At 49.3% G+C, this 13884-nt stretch overlaps 2 protein-coding genes across 6 annotated transcripts in view; one reads left to right on the top strand and one right to left on the bottom strand.

Annotated features, from left to right (window-relative positions):
- Positions 1-629: 629 nt before the first annotated feature.
- Positions 630-6454, bottom strand: CDCA5 (cell division cycle associated 5). The gene is made up of 6 exons (XM_081174248.1): positions 6257-6454; positions 5703-5833; positions 5377-5439; positions 4558-4596; positions 3548-4081; positions 630-1712 (listed from the first exon to the last, which is right to left on the bottom strand). The coding sequence occupies exons 1-6, from the start codon at positions 6315-6317 to the stop codon at positions 1632-1634; spliced, it is 909 nt and encodes a 302-aa protein (XP_081030374.1). The 5' UTR covers positions 6318-6454; the 3' UTR covers positions 630-1631.
- Positions 6455-6520: 66 nt separating this feature from the next.
- The window catches only part of ZFPL1 (zinc finger protein like 1), a 9763-nt gene continuing 2399 nt past the window's right edge, over positions 6521-13884 (top strand). The window contains exons 1-7 of one of the 5 annotated variants that reach the window (XM_081174216.1): positions 6521-6664; positions 7433-7571; positions 10168-10279; positions 10705-10898; positions 11512-11587; positions 12085-12264; positions 13511-13640. In XM_081174216.1, the coding sequence (XP_081030342.1) occupies positions 7470-7571; positions 10168-10279; positions 10705-10898; positions 11512-11587; positions 12085-12264; positions 13511-13640 (794 nt within the window). In that variant the 5' untranslated portion in view covers positions 6521-6664; positions 7433-7469. Of the gene's footprint in view, positions 6696-6735; positions 6877-7023; positions 7043-7432; positions 7572-10167; positions 10280-10704; positions 10899-11511; positions 11588-12084; positions 12265-13510; positions 13641-13884 lie in introns of those variants that run through there. The other 4 variants (XM_081174215.1, XM_081174217.1, XM_081174219.1 and 1 more) reach the window with 4 other exon arrangements.

The following is a 13884-nucleotide window of genomic DNA, read 5'->3' as shown; positions in this document are numbered from 1 at the left end:
AGTCAAGCCTAATGCTACTCACTCCACCTCCTATGGAAGGACCATGGTTCAGTCGTTGAGCATCTGCTCAAGACCGTTTGCACAGGTCTTCTCTAGTTTGCTCACAACAAGGATAGGCTATGCTGATGCTGCTCTAAGCCACACTGGAAATGCATTCCGCCATCTCTCCAACTTCTGGCATTGTCTTTTCATTGAAAACTGAGATTTCCAGGGAAGTTTAACTCTGCGGCTCCATTTCACGTCTTCTTTCTCTCTAAAAGCAGGCAAGGGCTCTCAATCTTGTGGAGACAGAGAGAGAATGACTTTCTTCACCCTCCAAGGAAGCTCTTAGCCAAAGTGAGGTCTTAGCCAGAGATTTTGCTGCTCATACGTTCCTCCGCTGTTATTACTCTAGCGCTCTAACAAGCCCAGAGGCTCTTCTCTGCTGTGTGGAGCTAGTGGCTTGATTCTTTGGATCCTGCCAGCAGGTGTGGCACATTAAGGAAACTTGGCCTGCTTGCCTCTTGCAGCAGTAGTTGGCGAGGCATGCATTTATCATGATTTAAAAGTCATTTATTATGGACACATCAATATAAACACTCTGGACAAGACCAGCCAGCAGAACTACAAAGGAAAACCAGGAAAGGATGAACATGGAAGTATTTTTTTTATTAAACATATTATTGCTATAAAATGTTTTGAACCCAAAAATGGCACGCCTCCCTCACTGCCCAACCCTCCCAGTAATTTGTGCTTTTTGACATTTCTGCTAGCTTATACAACACACTGTGTCACCATGAAGAAACTCTCCAAACCAACCAATGAAGCAGGTGTACATGGGGGAGTTCTTTTTCCAACAGGGAAATGTCAGCATGAAGTGAGGGAATGCCCATTATTTCTTCTGTACTTACTCTTAAACAAGTGCACTGAGAAACAGAAACACAGCCAGAGAAAACCAGTGAAAGAGCCTCAGGCAACCACCCCACCTCACCATTAACAAGTACATGATAAGAATTACCAACCATGGACTAATGTCACTCTGTTGGTGACATTTCACTGCAAAAAAAAAGTAATAAAATGTATCGCCCCTAAAAATCAAGAAGAGCTGGTATTTCACTCTATGCTCCAAAGTAGGAATTATAAACACAGAAAGCCAACACAGACTATATATATTTTTTAGAAAAACCCACTGAATTTAAAAATACAGCAATGTTCTGGTGGTGCAATGATACCTTAGCACATTTTGAATAGTCCAAGTAATTATTATTTACCTGCCAACCTATGAAGAAAAGGATAAACAGCCTTTTTAAAATACAGAATAAAAACAGAATGAACACAGGCAGATCACGCAGATGTGATGTTTCAAATGCACAAGGCAGGCTATTTAGCAAGCATTACATGGGATGCAGCCAAAAGCTGTCGTCCTTGCCTCCGCCAGTGTCAGAACTCAAGGGACAGTCATCACCCAGCAGCTGGACCTGTACAACATCATTATCCAGTTTGCAATTTGCCACCAAGTCCACCTGGCAGCAAAGAGGTGTACTGCTTTCTGGGTTTGGAGAACCGGAAGAGCTCCACAGGACAAGCCCAAAATCTGTGAACAAAGAGCACTCAGTGAGCAGACAGGCAGCGCTCCAGTGAAAGAGGAGCCTTTATTCCACAAGGAGGTCAAATCTCTCTGCTTCTTCAAACTCCGCGTTCATCTGGGCTGCCCATTCATCCAGCTGTGATACCTGAAAAGGAACAGAGGGGCTTCAGCTAAGAGGGTGGCTCCACTTTGGTGACCCTACAAAATAAGAGTCAGTGGTGTCCAAACTTTTTTCAAAGAGGGCCAGATTTGATGAAGTGAAACCAACCTTTTTTAGGATTGAAGTTGTTGAGCTTTGTTTAGGGTTGAAATTGTTGATCCTTTTTTATGATTGAAGCTGTTGAGATTTTTTAAAGATTTTACCCCAGGAAATAAACTGCCACACGGGCCGGATTAGGTCCCTGAAACAGACTTTGGACATGCCTGGTCTTGGGGCAGCAAAGTGCCAGAAAGGCCGACAGTTTAGCAGCACAAAAGCGCTAAAGGGAGAAATGAGATTCTGCGCTCTAGAGAGTTAAGCGTATTTGAAATGTATATCTTAATGTATGAACTGTGTGTGGTTAAAAAAAGATTCAAATATTATAAAAATTAAGCAAACCTATGTTATTGTTTATGCATATTATAGGGCCCTGTGGAACTGTGCTTGTCACCCTTTTTTGAAAATAGGAAGCTGTACTTGTTAAAATCCCAAAATTCCCTGCCAAGGTGACCCAAGTTCTGAGACAAGTAAGACTGAACTCTACCACTGGAAGGGCTCTGCAAATTAAGAACATGAGCCTACAATTATTCTGCTAGATATGGGGATGGGAAAACATCTAAGCAGGGTGCTAACCATTTGGCAATGCTGCTCAGTAGAAGCAGCTTTCAAGGCATTAGCAAATATGGCCAACCGTTTCCTGTCTCCACACACGTGCCCTTCAGGCAATGTTTGAAATTCCCCAGGTGTTTTGCGACCGGCATGTGTCCAATTGCAACTGTGGAAATCTCAGGATGCCAGGTTGGCGACTGACATCTCCCATCAGGATGGCTCTTCAGCTTTCTTAAGCAGGTAAGCAGAAGAGCTTATTTATTGCATTTACACTCCACCTTTCCCCCCGAAGTTCAAGGTTCACCCACCCCTAGTGAATTCCTACAATGACCCTGTGATGTAGATTAAGAAGCTATGACTGGTCCAAGGTCACCTAGTGAGCTTCATGACTGAGTGGGGATTTGAACCCTGACCTCCCAGGTCCTAGTCCGACACTCTAACCACTACACTACCATGGCTTCCTACAGCACTTTTGCTCTGGGGCAGCTATATAAATTAAGTCAGTGAATAAATATGGGGAAAACAAAATGTCACTCAGAGAAGGATCTGAAATATTTTCCTTGAAACTTGAATTTGTTTTATTCTTGATTTTTTATTTGATGTTTTAGTGTGTTGTAAACTGCTGAGGTTTTTTCTTTGAAATATAAAGCAGTATAGAAATGAGTAACAACAAATTTCACTGGGGTGGGAGGGAAAGATGACTAGACATTCCACTGTGCTGACTATAACCTAGATTTAAGGTGCCATTTAGTGATTAGCTTCTGAGTTTCTAACATTGCTTCCAGGATTGTCAGGACGTAGCCATTTCTAGCCCTCCATGATGCAACTTCAATAGCAAATAACTAGATATAGCACTTTAAAGTGCTCAATAAGGCTTCCTGTGTATTATCTAGTGGAGATCCTTACAACAAGACCATGTTACACTTATCACAGGTGTAGGGAAATATTTTTCAGCCACAAGGCCAGATCTTTATCTCTCCAATCCCTGGGAAGCCCAATTTGACAGATGGTTGGGGACCCCCACATGTCAATCACTTGACATTGCAGTGATGTTAGGCGACTCTTTTCCGTTCAGCAGTGGAGCCCCAGGGGCCCAGTTGGTGCAGACTTTAATGTCCATGCTATGTCCCCCTTTCATGCTTCCCACACTCCATCTGAAATGTTATACTTACATCAAATTGTGGCATCTTCTTCTTCCTTCGTTTTTCCCTGACAAATGAGATACCTGGGATGTCTGTGTCTCTCTCATTGATGGCTCCAGGCTCTGCCACTGTTGACTTCTGGGGAACAGCTGTGTTCACAGGAGAGATGTTGGCGAGCTCACCTGGAACCAGAAGCTTATCAAAGCCAAAAAGTGTTTGCCGCTTGACTGGGCCATGGGTAGGTGTGGAAGTGTCCGACAGGCCGGAGCTGGGAGACTCTTGTCGCCTCCCCAGGAAACTGAAGCTTAAGGGGTTCTCCAGGCGGCTGTAAGACCGGCGTACTCTTTTTGGCCTGGCCAGTTCTTGCTCGTCCTCAGCACTGACTGGGGGCAGGAGGTCAGTCCCTGCCGGTAAGGCCTCGGCCTCAGGATGCAAAGAGCTGTGCAGGGGAGAAGGCTTCAGTTCCACCTTGGCATTACTTTCAACCTCTGTGGTTCTCAGAGGAATGTTTTCAACCTCTGTGGCTCTCAAAGGAATGTTTTCCTTGTCTTCTTTTAATGAATTCTGTAAGAGAAGATGCAAGCTTAACCTTCAATAGGAAAGGCTTCTGCAGGTGACAGACTTAGCACTCTATTCTGAATAATGCTGAAAAGAGTACTCCAGCAAGAATGCCAAATGATTCACTAATTTCAGCTGATTAACTACCTGCCTTGGAACAAATTAATTTAAGTCTATTTGCATATAGCCAAAGTAACAATGTTATGCACCTTTCAGGTATCAAATGCAGTATATCCATATTCATTTGAAAATTAACAACCCATCACATTGCGAGTTGGGATCATCTTTAAATAGCTCTTTTTTCATTTCCTTGTGCAGTGACACACCAGAATCAAAGAGGCTTAAAATAATAATTATAATAGGAACAAGTGTGTCTGTCATTTACAGCATCCCTGCTCCAACATTGGCAAGTTAAAGTTCACAGCCCTGATGAAGAGGCGTGGCCTTTCTGTTAACCACAGAACCTGGTGCTTGAGACTTACCCTTGGACTACGACGAGGAATTAAGGCTGTTTCTTTTATCTGGTTTGGAAAAAGGAAAAGAAAACCCAAATGAAAATGCATTCTGCTGCCAGAACTGCTGCTCCTGTGGATCATGCCGTCTGAAGTGGTTGCCTCCCTGCTTCAGAGGGAGTGCAATCTCATCCAGAACAGGTAACAGAACTATTTCTTAGACATGGAACCATTCTTCCACAGGGCATCTTTCTTACCAGGATTCAGATTCAGTTAACTGGCCCAGACCAACACTGCATTCAGGGTCTGATCCAGGGTCTGTATGTCCCCTCCTGATCTTCAAATTAAGGTAGATGCACTATAGCATTAAAATTTTGCCAGTATTTGGATTTACTTGTTCTTTAAGAGCCAAGTGTAGATGAAAAGAAGAAGTGGTGAGCAGGTGTGAAGGGCAGAGTATCACACATCTACAAGCAGCAGGGAGATTTTTTGGTGGTAGCAGCTTTTCCAATCTCCATCAGAAGCTCCAGCATGTCTTCTTTCAGTACAGTTCTTCAAAAGATGTTGAGTTATAGTCCAATTCTTAGAGCAACCAGTTAACTACTAAGGAAATTTGTGAATTTCAAAACAGGAAACTTGATTTAACTATCTTTGCATCTGGTCACCCTAAAGAGTGGCATGTAAGTACAAAACATTAATCTGAAGGGAATACTATGTTGCAGTTTAGGCTCTAATCTGGGTCCTGGGTGCAAAGAGGCTAAAGGTCAGGGTGGAGAGAGAGAGAAAATCCATGGATGGCTCTCTCTGCACTAGCAGAAAATGGCACGAGGCCTCTGAAACTCTACGTACCTGCCGATTTCGTGGCATGATCTTTTTCACAGTGACCGGCCGCATTGCAAATGGTCCAGATGTCTGTGGAGAAGACAAGTAACAATTGGAGTGAGTGCTGAAAAAGAACCTTAGTAGAAAGTGTTATGCTCCTTCTGTCCAAAAGAACCCCAACACCAGCTTTTTGCTAACAATTCCCTAGGCACATCAGCTGTCAAAAAAGCACATTGGTAGAAGCAGTCAAAGTTCAAGCAGGAGGAGCGCACCCAGGGAAAACACACAGGCTGAGGCGTTTCCTGCCCTGATCGCAGCCTGGGCAGGAAAACAGGAGAAACGTTTCCACCCACCAGTTTGCCGCCTGGCACTTTGCTCGCCACCGGGCTCGGCTTCCCCTGCGACACGGGCTGAGCCGAGGGCGACGCGATCCTCTCCGACCGGCGCCGCCTCGAGGGAGAAGCAGCATCAGCATTAACAGCACCTGCGAGAAAGGGACCGAGAGAGGGGGGCGCTCAGCAGGAGCGAACCCCGGGGGGATCCGCCAAGATCTCCCGCGATCCCTCTGGGCGGCCGCTCTGGGTGTTGCTCGTTCCCGCCGCCGCCCCAGCAGCGGCCACCCCAGGCGGGCTGGGCTCGGGCAAGACAGACGCACGTCCTGGGGGCAGGATCCCAGGCGGGGCCCCTTTGTGCGCAGCCAGGCCGCCAGCCAACGGGACCCCACAGCCGAGGGGGCCTGAAGGTCGCCCCACAGGGAGGGAAGAGCGGGGCTAGGGGCGCTGAAGGAGAGACGGAAACGGCCTGACCGACTGCCGCCCCCCACAAAATGGGCGCCTCATCCTCTCTTTGCCCCCCACCGCCCCCTGCTGATAACGGCCCTCTGGTAACGTGACCCCTCCCCGCTCACCTGCCCGGGCCTCCCCAGCGGAGCGAGCCCTCCTGGGCCCTGCGCGGCCTCCTCCCGCCATTGCGGCCTGCGGGCGGCTTCGCTTCAAGATCCTCTTCGCCGTTGAATTCGCCCGCCACCGCTTCGGCGGAAGTAGCGTAAGGGAAGAGGCGCGGCAAGGGAAGCGAGTCGCCGCTCTAGCGCCATCTTGGGAGAGGCCGCCGCGGCCGCCCCGCGCGGCGCTCTCGCGAGGTTAGCGCCGCTCGCGTGACGCTGGGGATGATGCCATCAGAGCGCGTCCTCCCCGGAAGAGACGTGGCAATAGGGCCAACAGGCGAAGGCATCGTCGTCGTCCCCCCTCCCTCCTCCTCCGCCTTCCTTCCTCCCGTCATGGCCACGCCTCTTCCCCGGAATCTGTAAGGGGAATCCGTGAGTATCGGCGGACCTTCGCGCGGGGCCGGTAAATAAGGGCTAGGGCGCCAAGGGATCGCGTCACTCGGACGCCTGGGTTCCTTTCCTGGTGGAGTGCAGGAGTCCTGGGTTCCTGGCAGGGCGGGGCTGCAGAGCAGGGCGCCCGGATCCCCTTCTGTGAAAGAGGAGCGGCAGTGGGGCGATCACTGCTCCTGGGTTCTTCGCGGGGCGTGAGCGTCGCTGGATCCGGGCGGGGCGGCGGCTGGGATGCTTGGCTGGAAGAGATGACGATTGGCGTGTGGGTGGGGGGAGAGAAAAGCTTCTGTGATTTTTAAGCATCCCAGTCTTGAGGGTGCTTTCGTGGAGATATCTCCAGTGCGCCTGGGACTAACTTGGGTAGTACAGTACTGTATTTGTGTGGGCAGAGTATTGCTCTCTCCGTGGGGTGATTCTGGTATAGCTCTTCTATAGAGCAGTAATAGTTGTCTGAAAGATCAGGGAAATCAACAGGTCTAGCTTTCTCTGCTTTTGCAGCGCCATGTTCCTCAGTGTTAACCTGCTGTGTTTTGGGGTGGGAGGTGGAGGGGAGAGTGCAAATGTTGTGAGAGCATTCAGATGGTGGCAGTGTAGATTCTGGACTCTGCTAGTGAGGAACTTGCAGGAATTGGAGCTAATGATGAAGACTTGGGGTGTAGGTTGTGCTTTGCTAATCTGGTATCTAGGTGGGGTTGGAAAGCCTTCATCCAGGCAAGGCAGTAATCCCTCTTTCTTTCTTTCCTTGCCTAGCTTTCTTTGGTCTTCAGTTGGCACTGTATTTGCCATCATGGGGCTTTGTAAATGCCCCAAGAGGAAAGTCACCAATCTGTTCTGTTTTGAGCACCGGGTGAACGTCTGTGAGAACTGCATTGTTGCTAATCACGCCAAGGTAAATGGGGACACTGGATTAAGGGTGGAGGGTTGAGACTGGGCTAGAGAGTTACCTTTTGCCTGGAGGCAATGTAACCTTGGAAAAGGGGGAAATGGGGATTTTAGGTTCTCGTCTTTCTCCCTTTTCCTGCTCTTGTTAGAAACACGAAAGCAGAATGTTGAAAAGTATTTGCCTTTGTGATGGGGTGTGTGAGAGGAACCTGCATCATTCAAGATTTTGGGCTATAACTCCCACCAGGGCATAGCTGTCAACCGTCTCTTATTTGGCCGGAAACTCCCTTATCCCAGCGCCGTGTCCTGCTGCTGTCCCTTATTGATGATGTCCCTTAAATTTCCCGGGTTTCAAAGGAAGCAGCTCCTCTCCCTCCCTCCCTGCCAGCCAGGGAGGAGGGAGGCTCCAACTGCGTTGCTTGGCTGCCCGGCCCCCCCTCCGGCCTCCTCTCACCAGCCTTGGCCCCCGGAAGCCCCTCCCCGCCAGGACTGAGGAGCCTTGAGAGGAGAGCGAGGGCAACCATAGAGAAAGCAGTTCAGAGAGAGGAGGCGGAGGCACGGGCAGGTGTTCCAAGGGCTAACCATAGAGGAGGAAAGCGGAGGAAGGACCGCAAGCGCTTCTCCCATAGATTTGTAGTGGTAGATTAGCATAGATACTCTGATCTGTGGGTTTACTTTGGGCACTATTTTCCCCCTTCCCTTCCTCCCGCCCCACCTGATGGAACTGAGAGTTACAGATGGAGCACGAGAGAAAAGATACAGAACTGCAGCAGCATCTTCGTAGCTTGGACTTCGTTTGCCGAAAAGTGGTTGCTGCTTGTAGTTACCGTATTTTTCGCTCTATAACATGCACCTGACCATAACACGCACATAGTTTTTAGAGGAGGAAAACAAGAAAAAAAATATTCTAGACAAAACAGTGGATGTATGATTTTTGTGGTTCATGCTGTGGCCACAGACATGTGATCTGACAGTGAGTTTGGAGTAGCCCAATGCAAAAATCCGGAGGATCCATGTGGATCCGTGCTTTGTAACCACGTTTTAAGTGGGGAGGGAAGGAAAAGCACTCAAGGGACAAGGAGCACGCGTGGGGTGGGTGGAGAAGGATGCTGCTAATAATGCAGAAGAGGGGTTTAAGGGGAGAAGGAACACGCGTGGGGTGGGTGGAGAAGGATGCTGCTAATAATGAAGAAGAGGGGTATAAGGGGAGAAGGCTCCTCTCCTCTCCCACTTTGCTCCTTTAAAGCAAGCAGGCTCTGCTTTTCTCCCTCCTCCCCGCTCATCCCCGGCTTAGCGAGCTGAAAAACTTTGCTGCTATGTAGCGAGCTGAGTGGGGAGGAGAGAGGGACAGAGAGCCTGCTTGCTTTAAAGGAACCAACCGGACAGGAGCCGCTTACACTCGTGTAAGCGGCTCCTCTCCTCTCCCGCTTTGCTCCTTTAAAGAAGCAGGCTCTCTGTCCCTCTCTCCTCCCCACTCAGCAGCTCTTCTCCCGCTTTGCTGTTTCAAAGTGAGCCACGGAGGAGGGAAGGAAGGGGAACCATGGATCCTCTGCTCATGACTGCAGCAGATCCCCCCGCCACCCGTAGACATTCCCTCCATAACACGCACAGACATTTCCCCTTACTTTCTAGGAGGAAAAAAGTGAGTGTTATGGTGCAAAAAATACGGTATTTAATTGCAGTGTTTCATCAGCTGGTGCCTTGAGCAGCAACCTCTGGAAACAAAGGGCTAAAAACCAGTGCTGCATTCCAAAATTATCAGGTCCCTTTTAACTTTGTATTTCAGCTGGTTGACTAAAATCCCTTATTTTGGCTGCTGATCCCTTATTTTCAAGGCTGCTGTTCCCTTATTTTCAAATCTGTACATTGACAGCTACGCACCAGGGGCACACGGGGATGGTGGGAGTTGTAGCTTGAGGGGCACGGCACCATCTCCCCTTCCCTCAATTGTTGCTTTATGCTACCTTTTCAGAAGTGTGATGAAGTGCCTCCTGGGCATTGATTTGTATGCTGTTCAAACATTTGATGCAGAAGGCTGGCTTTTTGTTGCCCTTATCATCAGCCTTCATTGGCTTTTTTTTACTGGAGCTTGGAAAGTTGGTAGAGGGAAGAACCTAGAACCACCTCTGTATCAACAGCTACTGGGGCCAAAAGAGCCAGTCCATATGATCTCAGTCAGTCGTTCCGAGGTTTTCCCCCAGCTCTCCTGCCCCCTTTTATTTTTTTAACTTTTTGTCAATCTGCGTAAAGCTGCAGTTGCACAAATGATATCACCATAATATGTGATTTAGCTGTACATAATAAAGAAATAGGGTTGGTTCTTATTCAGTTATGTGACTGTCTCCTTCCTTCAGTTCGACAATTTCCTAAGCACCCTCTTAGTAACACCTACTCTGCACCAAGTTCAGACCTCTCAGACACACAAAAGTAGGCTGTGTTTTCCTTTGGGGATCTTACTAGACCTGAGCATCTTTAGAAAACTATGTTATTGTTATCATTATCATTATCATTGTTACTAATATCCTAAAACTCTGGTGCAACCACACTTACCCTGAGCCTAATTCCCTCTTGCCAAGCATTTGCCTCTCTTTTTCTTCTTCTAGTGCATTGTCCAGTCATACCTGCAGTGGCTTCAGGACAGTGATTACAATCCCAACTGTCGGCTGTGCAATACACTTCTCTCCACTAAAGAGACAGTCCGGCTGGTCTGCTATGGTCAGTAAAAGTTCTCTACGCTCTTAGGTGTGACATCCATCCATGAAGGTCTAGGCTCTGCAAGCAGTAACTCTGCTAAACTTAGCAAATCGTCCTCCTGAGGCCATCCAGAAAATCCCACCCCCCCTCACTGGACCTTGAAATGCCACTGCAGCAACTTTAAAGTTGGCTTCATGCAAATAGAGAGGCAGGAAAATGTTGATTGTGGAAAGAGGGTGGGGTGTTTGTGGGAGATGCCCCCTACTCCGAGTCTGCCAGAAATCTGTAGTTGGTTAAGGCTACTGGGAGGGGGAAGCTACAGTTCCCAGTATTCATTGTGGGAAGTCATGTGTTTTGGATATGCTTTAGCTGTATGGTGTGGTTCTGCTCTATCTGTCCCCATGCGAAGGTTCGCCCTAACAGGTCCCCCGTCCCCGTTCCTGTAGATCTCTTTCACTGGTCCTGCCTCAATGAGATGGCCAACCAGCTGCCGAAGAATACTGCCCCAGCTGGCTACCAGTGTCCCAACTGTCAGGGCCCCATCTTTCCACCGGCCAACCTTGTCAGTCCAGTAGCATCAATACTGCGAGAGAAGCTGTCGATGGTGAATTGGGCTCGGGCTGGCCTTGGGCTCCCACTGGTAAGAGGCAATTCCAGCATTTTTGGTTTTTGTTTTATTCTAAGGAGGGCTAATTGAAGGCATAAGAAAAGCTTGGTTGGATCATGCCAGTGACCCATCTGTTCCAGCATCTGTCACCGAGGCCAATAGAGCATAGATATGATTTGCCTAGAGCCTGCTGCCAGGTAGAGAAGTTCTTGCTGTTTTTAGCTTCTGGGATTGTCTTGTGAGGAGGAAAGAACGTGATGCAGCAGTCAGCAAAACATCCTTGATGGGGAGGGGGACTCTGCAGTGGGCTCCTCATCAAACAGATTCCCGGATGGCAGTTCCCTTTTTCCTTTCCCCTCTCGGGGACTGGACCAGTTCCATGTTTCAGCATGTGCAAACGTTTCCCACTTGGGTAGATCCAGGGTGTTTGTATCTGTGGACAGACAGACATATCCAATGAAGTGAAGGGTCAGCTTCAGGGCATCTCTGCAAGCTGGAAGATGAACCTCAGCCAGGCCTGCAGGACTGAAGGCATAGATTCCAGGGCCAGAGGACTTTCTGCACCCACCCACCCGCACGTTTCTTCTGCCTGTTGTTGATTTTCCTAATTAGCCTTAAATCTGACTTTTGCTTTCATTCTGATCAGATTGATGAAATGGAGACAGTCCAGGAAGCGGAGCCTCACGACACCGCAGACTACACAGATTGGTCCAGCTTCACCGGTGAGTATTGCCGGAGTAGGAGGAGCCAGACACTGTGACAGCTGTTCTGTCTCTTGGCCGCTGGTCCCACCCCTCTAGCAGGGTCTCCTGGCATGATAACACAACTCCTTTTCTCTGGAGGCTTTGTGAGCGCAGAGCATTCAAAGTGCCCCACTCAGGGAGACAGCTGTGTTTAGGAACTAACTGGGGAAGGGGTGGCATTTTGCAATTCCATTCCCGTTGGGAGATTTCCTACCCCTCTCTCCCATGAGCATTGCAAGCAGGGAAGTTGGGGCGGGGGCTTACCCTGATAGCAGCCAGAATCTCTGTGTTTGGTGGAAAGGAATTGCCGTGGCCTCACACTGAAGACCTTGCCTCTTGAGGGAAGGGGCATGGCCCTGGTGACCCTGGGTCTCTGGCCTAAACTTGTGAAGAAGTGTCTCAAGCGCATGAACCAAGCTTGCTCTCTTCCAGCCTTGCCTCAGTGACCTCTCCTCTCTTTCTCGCCCCATATCCAGTCCTCAACTCAGAGGAGGCTGTACAGCAGAGCCCCCATTCGGCCTTCTCTTACGGTTCAAGCGCAAGCTTCCCCTCCTCCCAACAACAGCAAAGCATGAACAACGGGGCGGTGCAGGAGCATCAGCACACGGTTATCAGCATGAATGCTTTGTCCAATGACCCCGTCACCATTAACGCAGGTAGGCACACAGGTGGGGGGCCTTTCATCCAGGGAAGGGTGCCTGGGGGGAACAATACTATCTCCCCTGCGATGGAACGTGGGCTGAGGAAGAGCATGGGATCTCATGCCTTTTTGCTTTCTGCCTTGCTGCTTGTGGCCCGTTCCTCTCAGATGTGAAGCTGGCAAATCAATTGAAATTGGCAAATGGGGCAAATTGGATTGTGGGAAGCAGGGAAAGGAGACTTCTCCCATCCTACTGAGGCTGCCAGTTGACGGGCAGATATTTAAGATGGACAAAAGGAAGAACTTTTTACAGCACAGACCACACATAGGTGGATACACATCTGCCTTCTTCATGGGTCTCCCTGCTGCTCCTCTTTTGTTGATTGTCTCCTTGGCAACCTCACCCCAGTAGCGCCCCTTGATCAGTGGCAGGAGCCAGAGGGTGCTGCTCTTCAGTTCCGCAGTCCCAAGGCAAGCGGCAAGTTGGAGCCAAATGGGTTTCTGGCATGGAGGGCAAGGCAAGCAACAAGGAGGAGAGACATGCCCATGCCTGGCACGCAGGAGGTCCAGAGGTCCAGGGTTCAATCCCTACTGGCATCTCCATTTAAAAAGAGGATCAGGGAGCTGCAGTAGCAGCAAGAGGTGTTGGGAAGGCCATGCCTGCCTGCCTGGTGGGTCAGTTCTGCTGGTCAGTGTGTGCAGAGGCAGCAGCCTTTGACTCATCTGAGCTGGGACAGGGCAGCTTCTGGGATGCCTCCTGGGTCATCCTCATTCTAATAATAATAATTATACCTTTATTGTCATTGTACAAGCTGTGTACAATGAAATTAAATGAGCCTCACCCCCCCCAACACTCAATCTCTTATTGAACAACACACCATCTCGCAAGTCAATTTTGCTATGTTATTTTCCGTTCAACAGCCTAAGAGCCCACAGACAGAAGTTATTTTCTAGCCTGTTGGTACGGCTGATTATACTTCTATATCTCCTGCCTGAGGGTAGAAGATTAAAGAGGTGAGGGCTGGGGTGTGAGTCATCCCTGAGAATTTTCTCGCTCTCCTAATGCAACAATCCCTTGCGATGTCATCTAGTGGACTGAAGGGACAGCCCATGATATCATGTGCAGTATTCACCACCCTCTGTAGAGACTTTCTGTCCATGGCATATCAGGGTTTGTAAAGTGGGTTAGGCCTTTTTTGTGGGGGTGGGTGGCCTTTTCCAACCCATTTTCTCTATGCTATTATCCGCTTCTTTTCTGGCAGCCTCCTCGCCACGGAAAGTGTATGACACCCGGGAAGGAGGGGGCAGCAGAGCTTCCGAGGCTCACGTGGACTTTGACGAAGACAAGTATCGGCGGCGGCCAGCGCTTGGCTGGCTTGCCCAGCTGCTCAAGTAAGTTTGGAAGAAGCTGCAGCCATTCAGAGTGGGACTGGCCAGAGACACGGGGGGCTCCTGTTCCCATGGGGCTGATGTGGAATGTGGAAGGCTTCTATACAGGCTGGCATGAGAATGGTAGAGACCGCAGATACAGGAAGAGTCTGGGCTTATACTGACGGAAGGCCAGGAAGCCTAAGTCCCAATAGGGAGGGGCAGGAAGCTGGGCTGTGGTGTGTATGCAAATGTGGGCACATACACA

The sequence above is a fragment of the Podarcis bocagei genome (genome assembly GCF_964188305.1).
Source record: "Podarcis bocagei genome assembly, chromosome: 16".
Classification (NCBI taxonomy): Eukaryota; Metazoa; Chordata; class Lepidosauria; order Squamata; family Lacertidae; genus Podarcis; species Podarcis bocagei.
The sequence above is the reverse complement of the archived record's forward strand: the minus strand, read 5'-3'. Positions and strand labels throughout refer to the sequence as shown.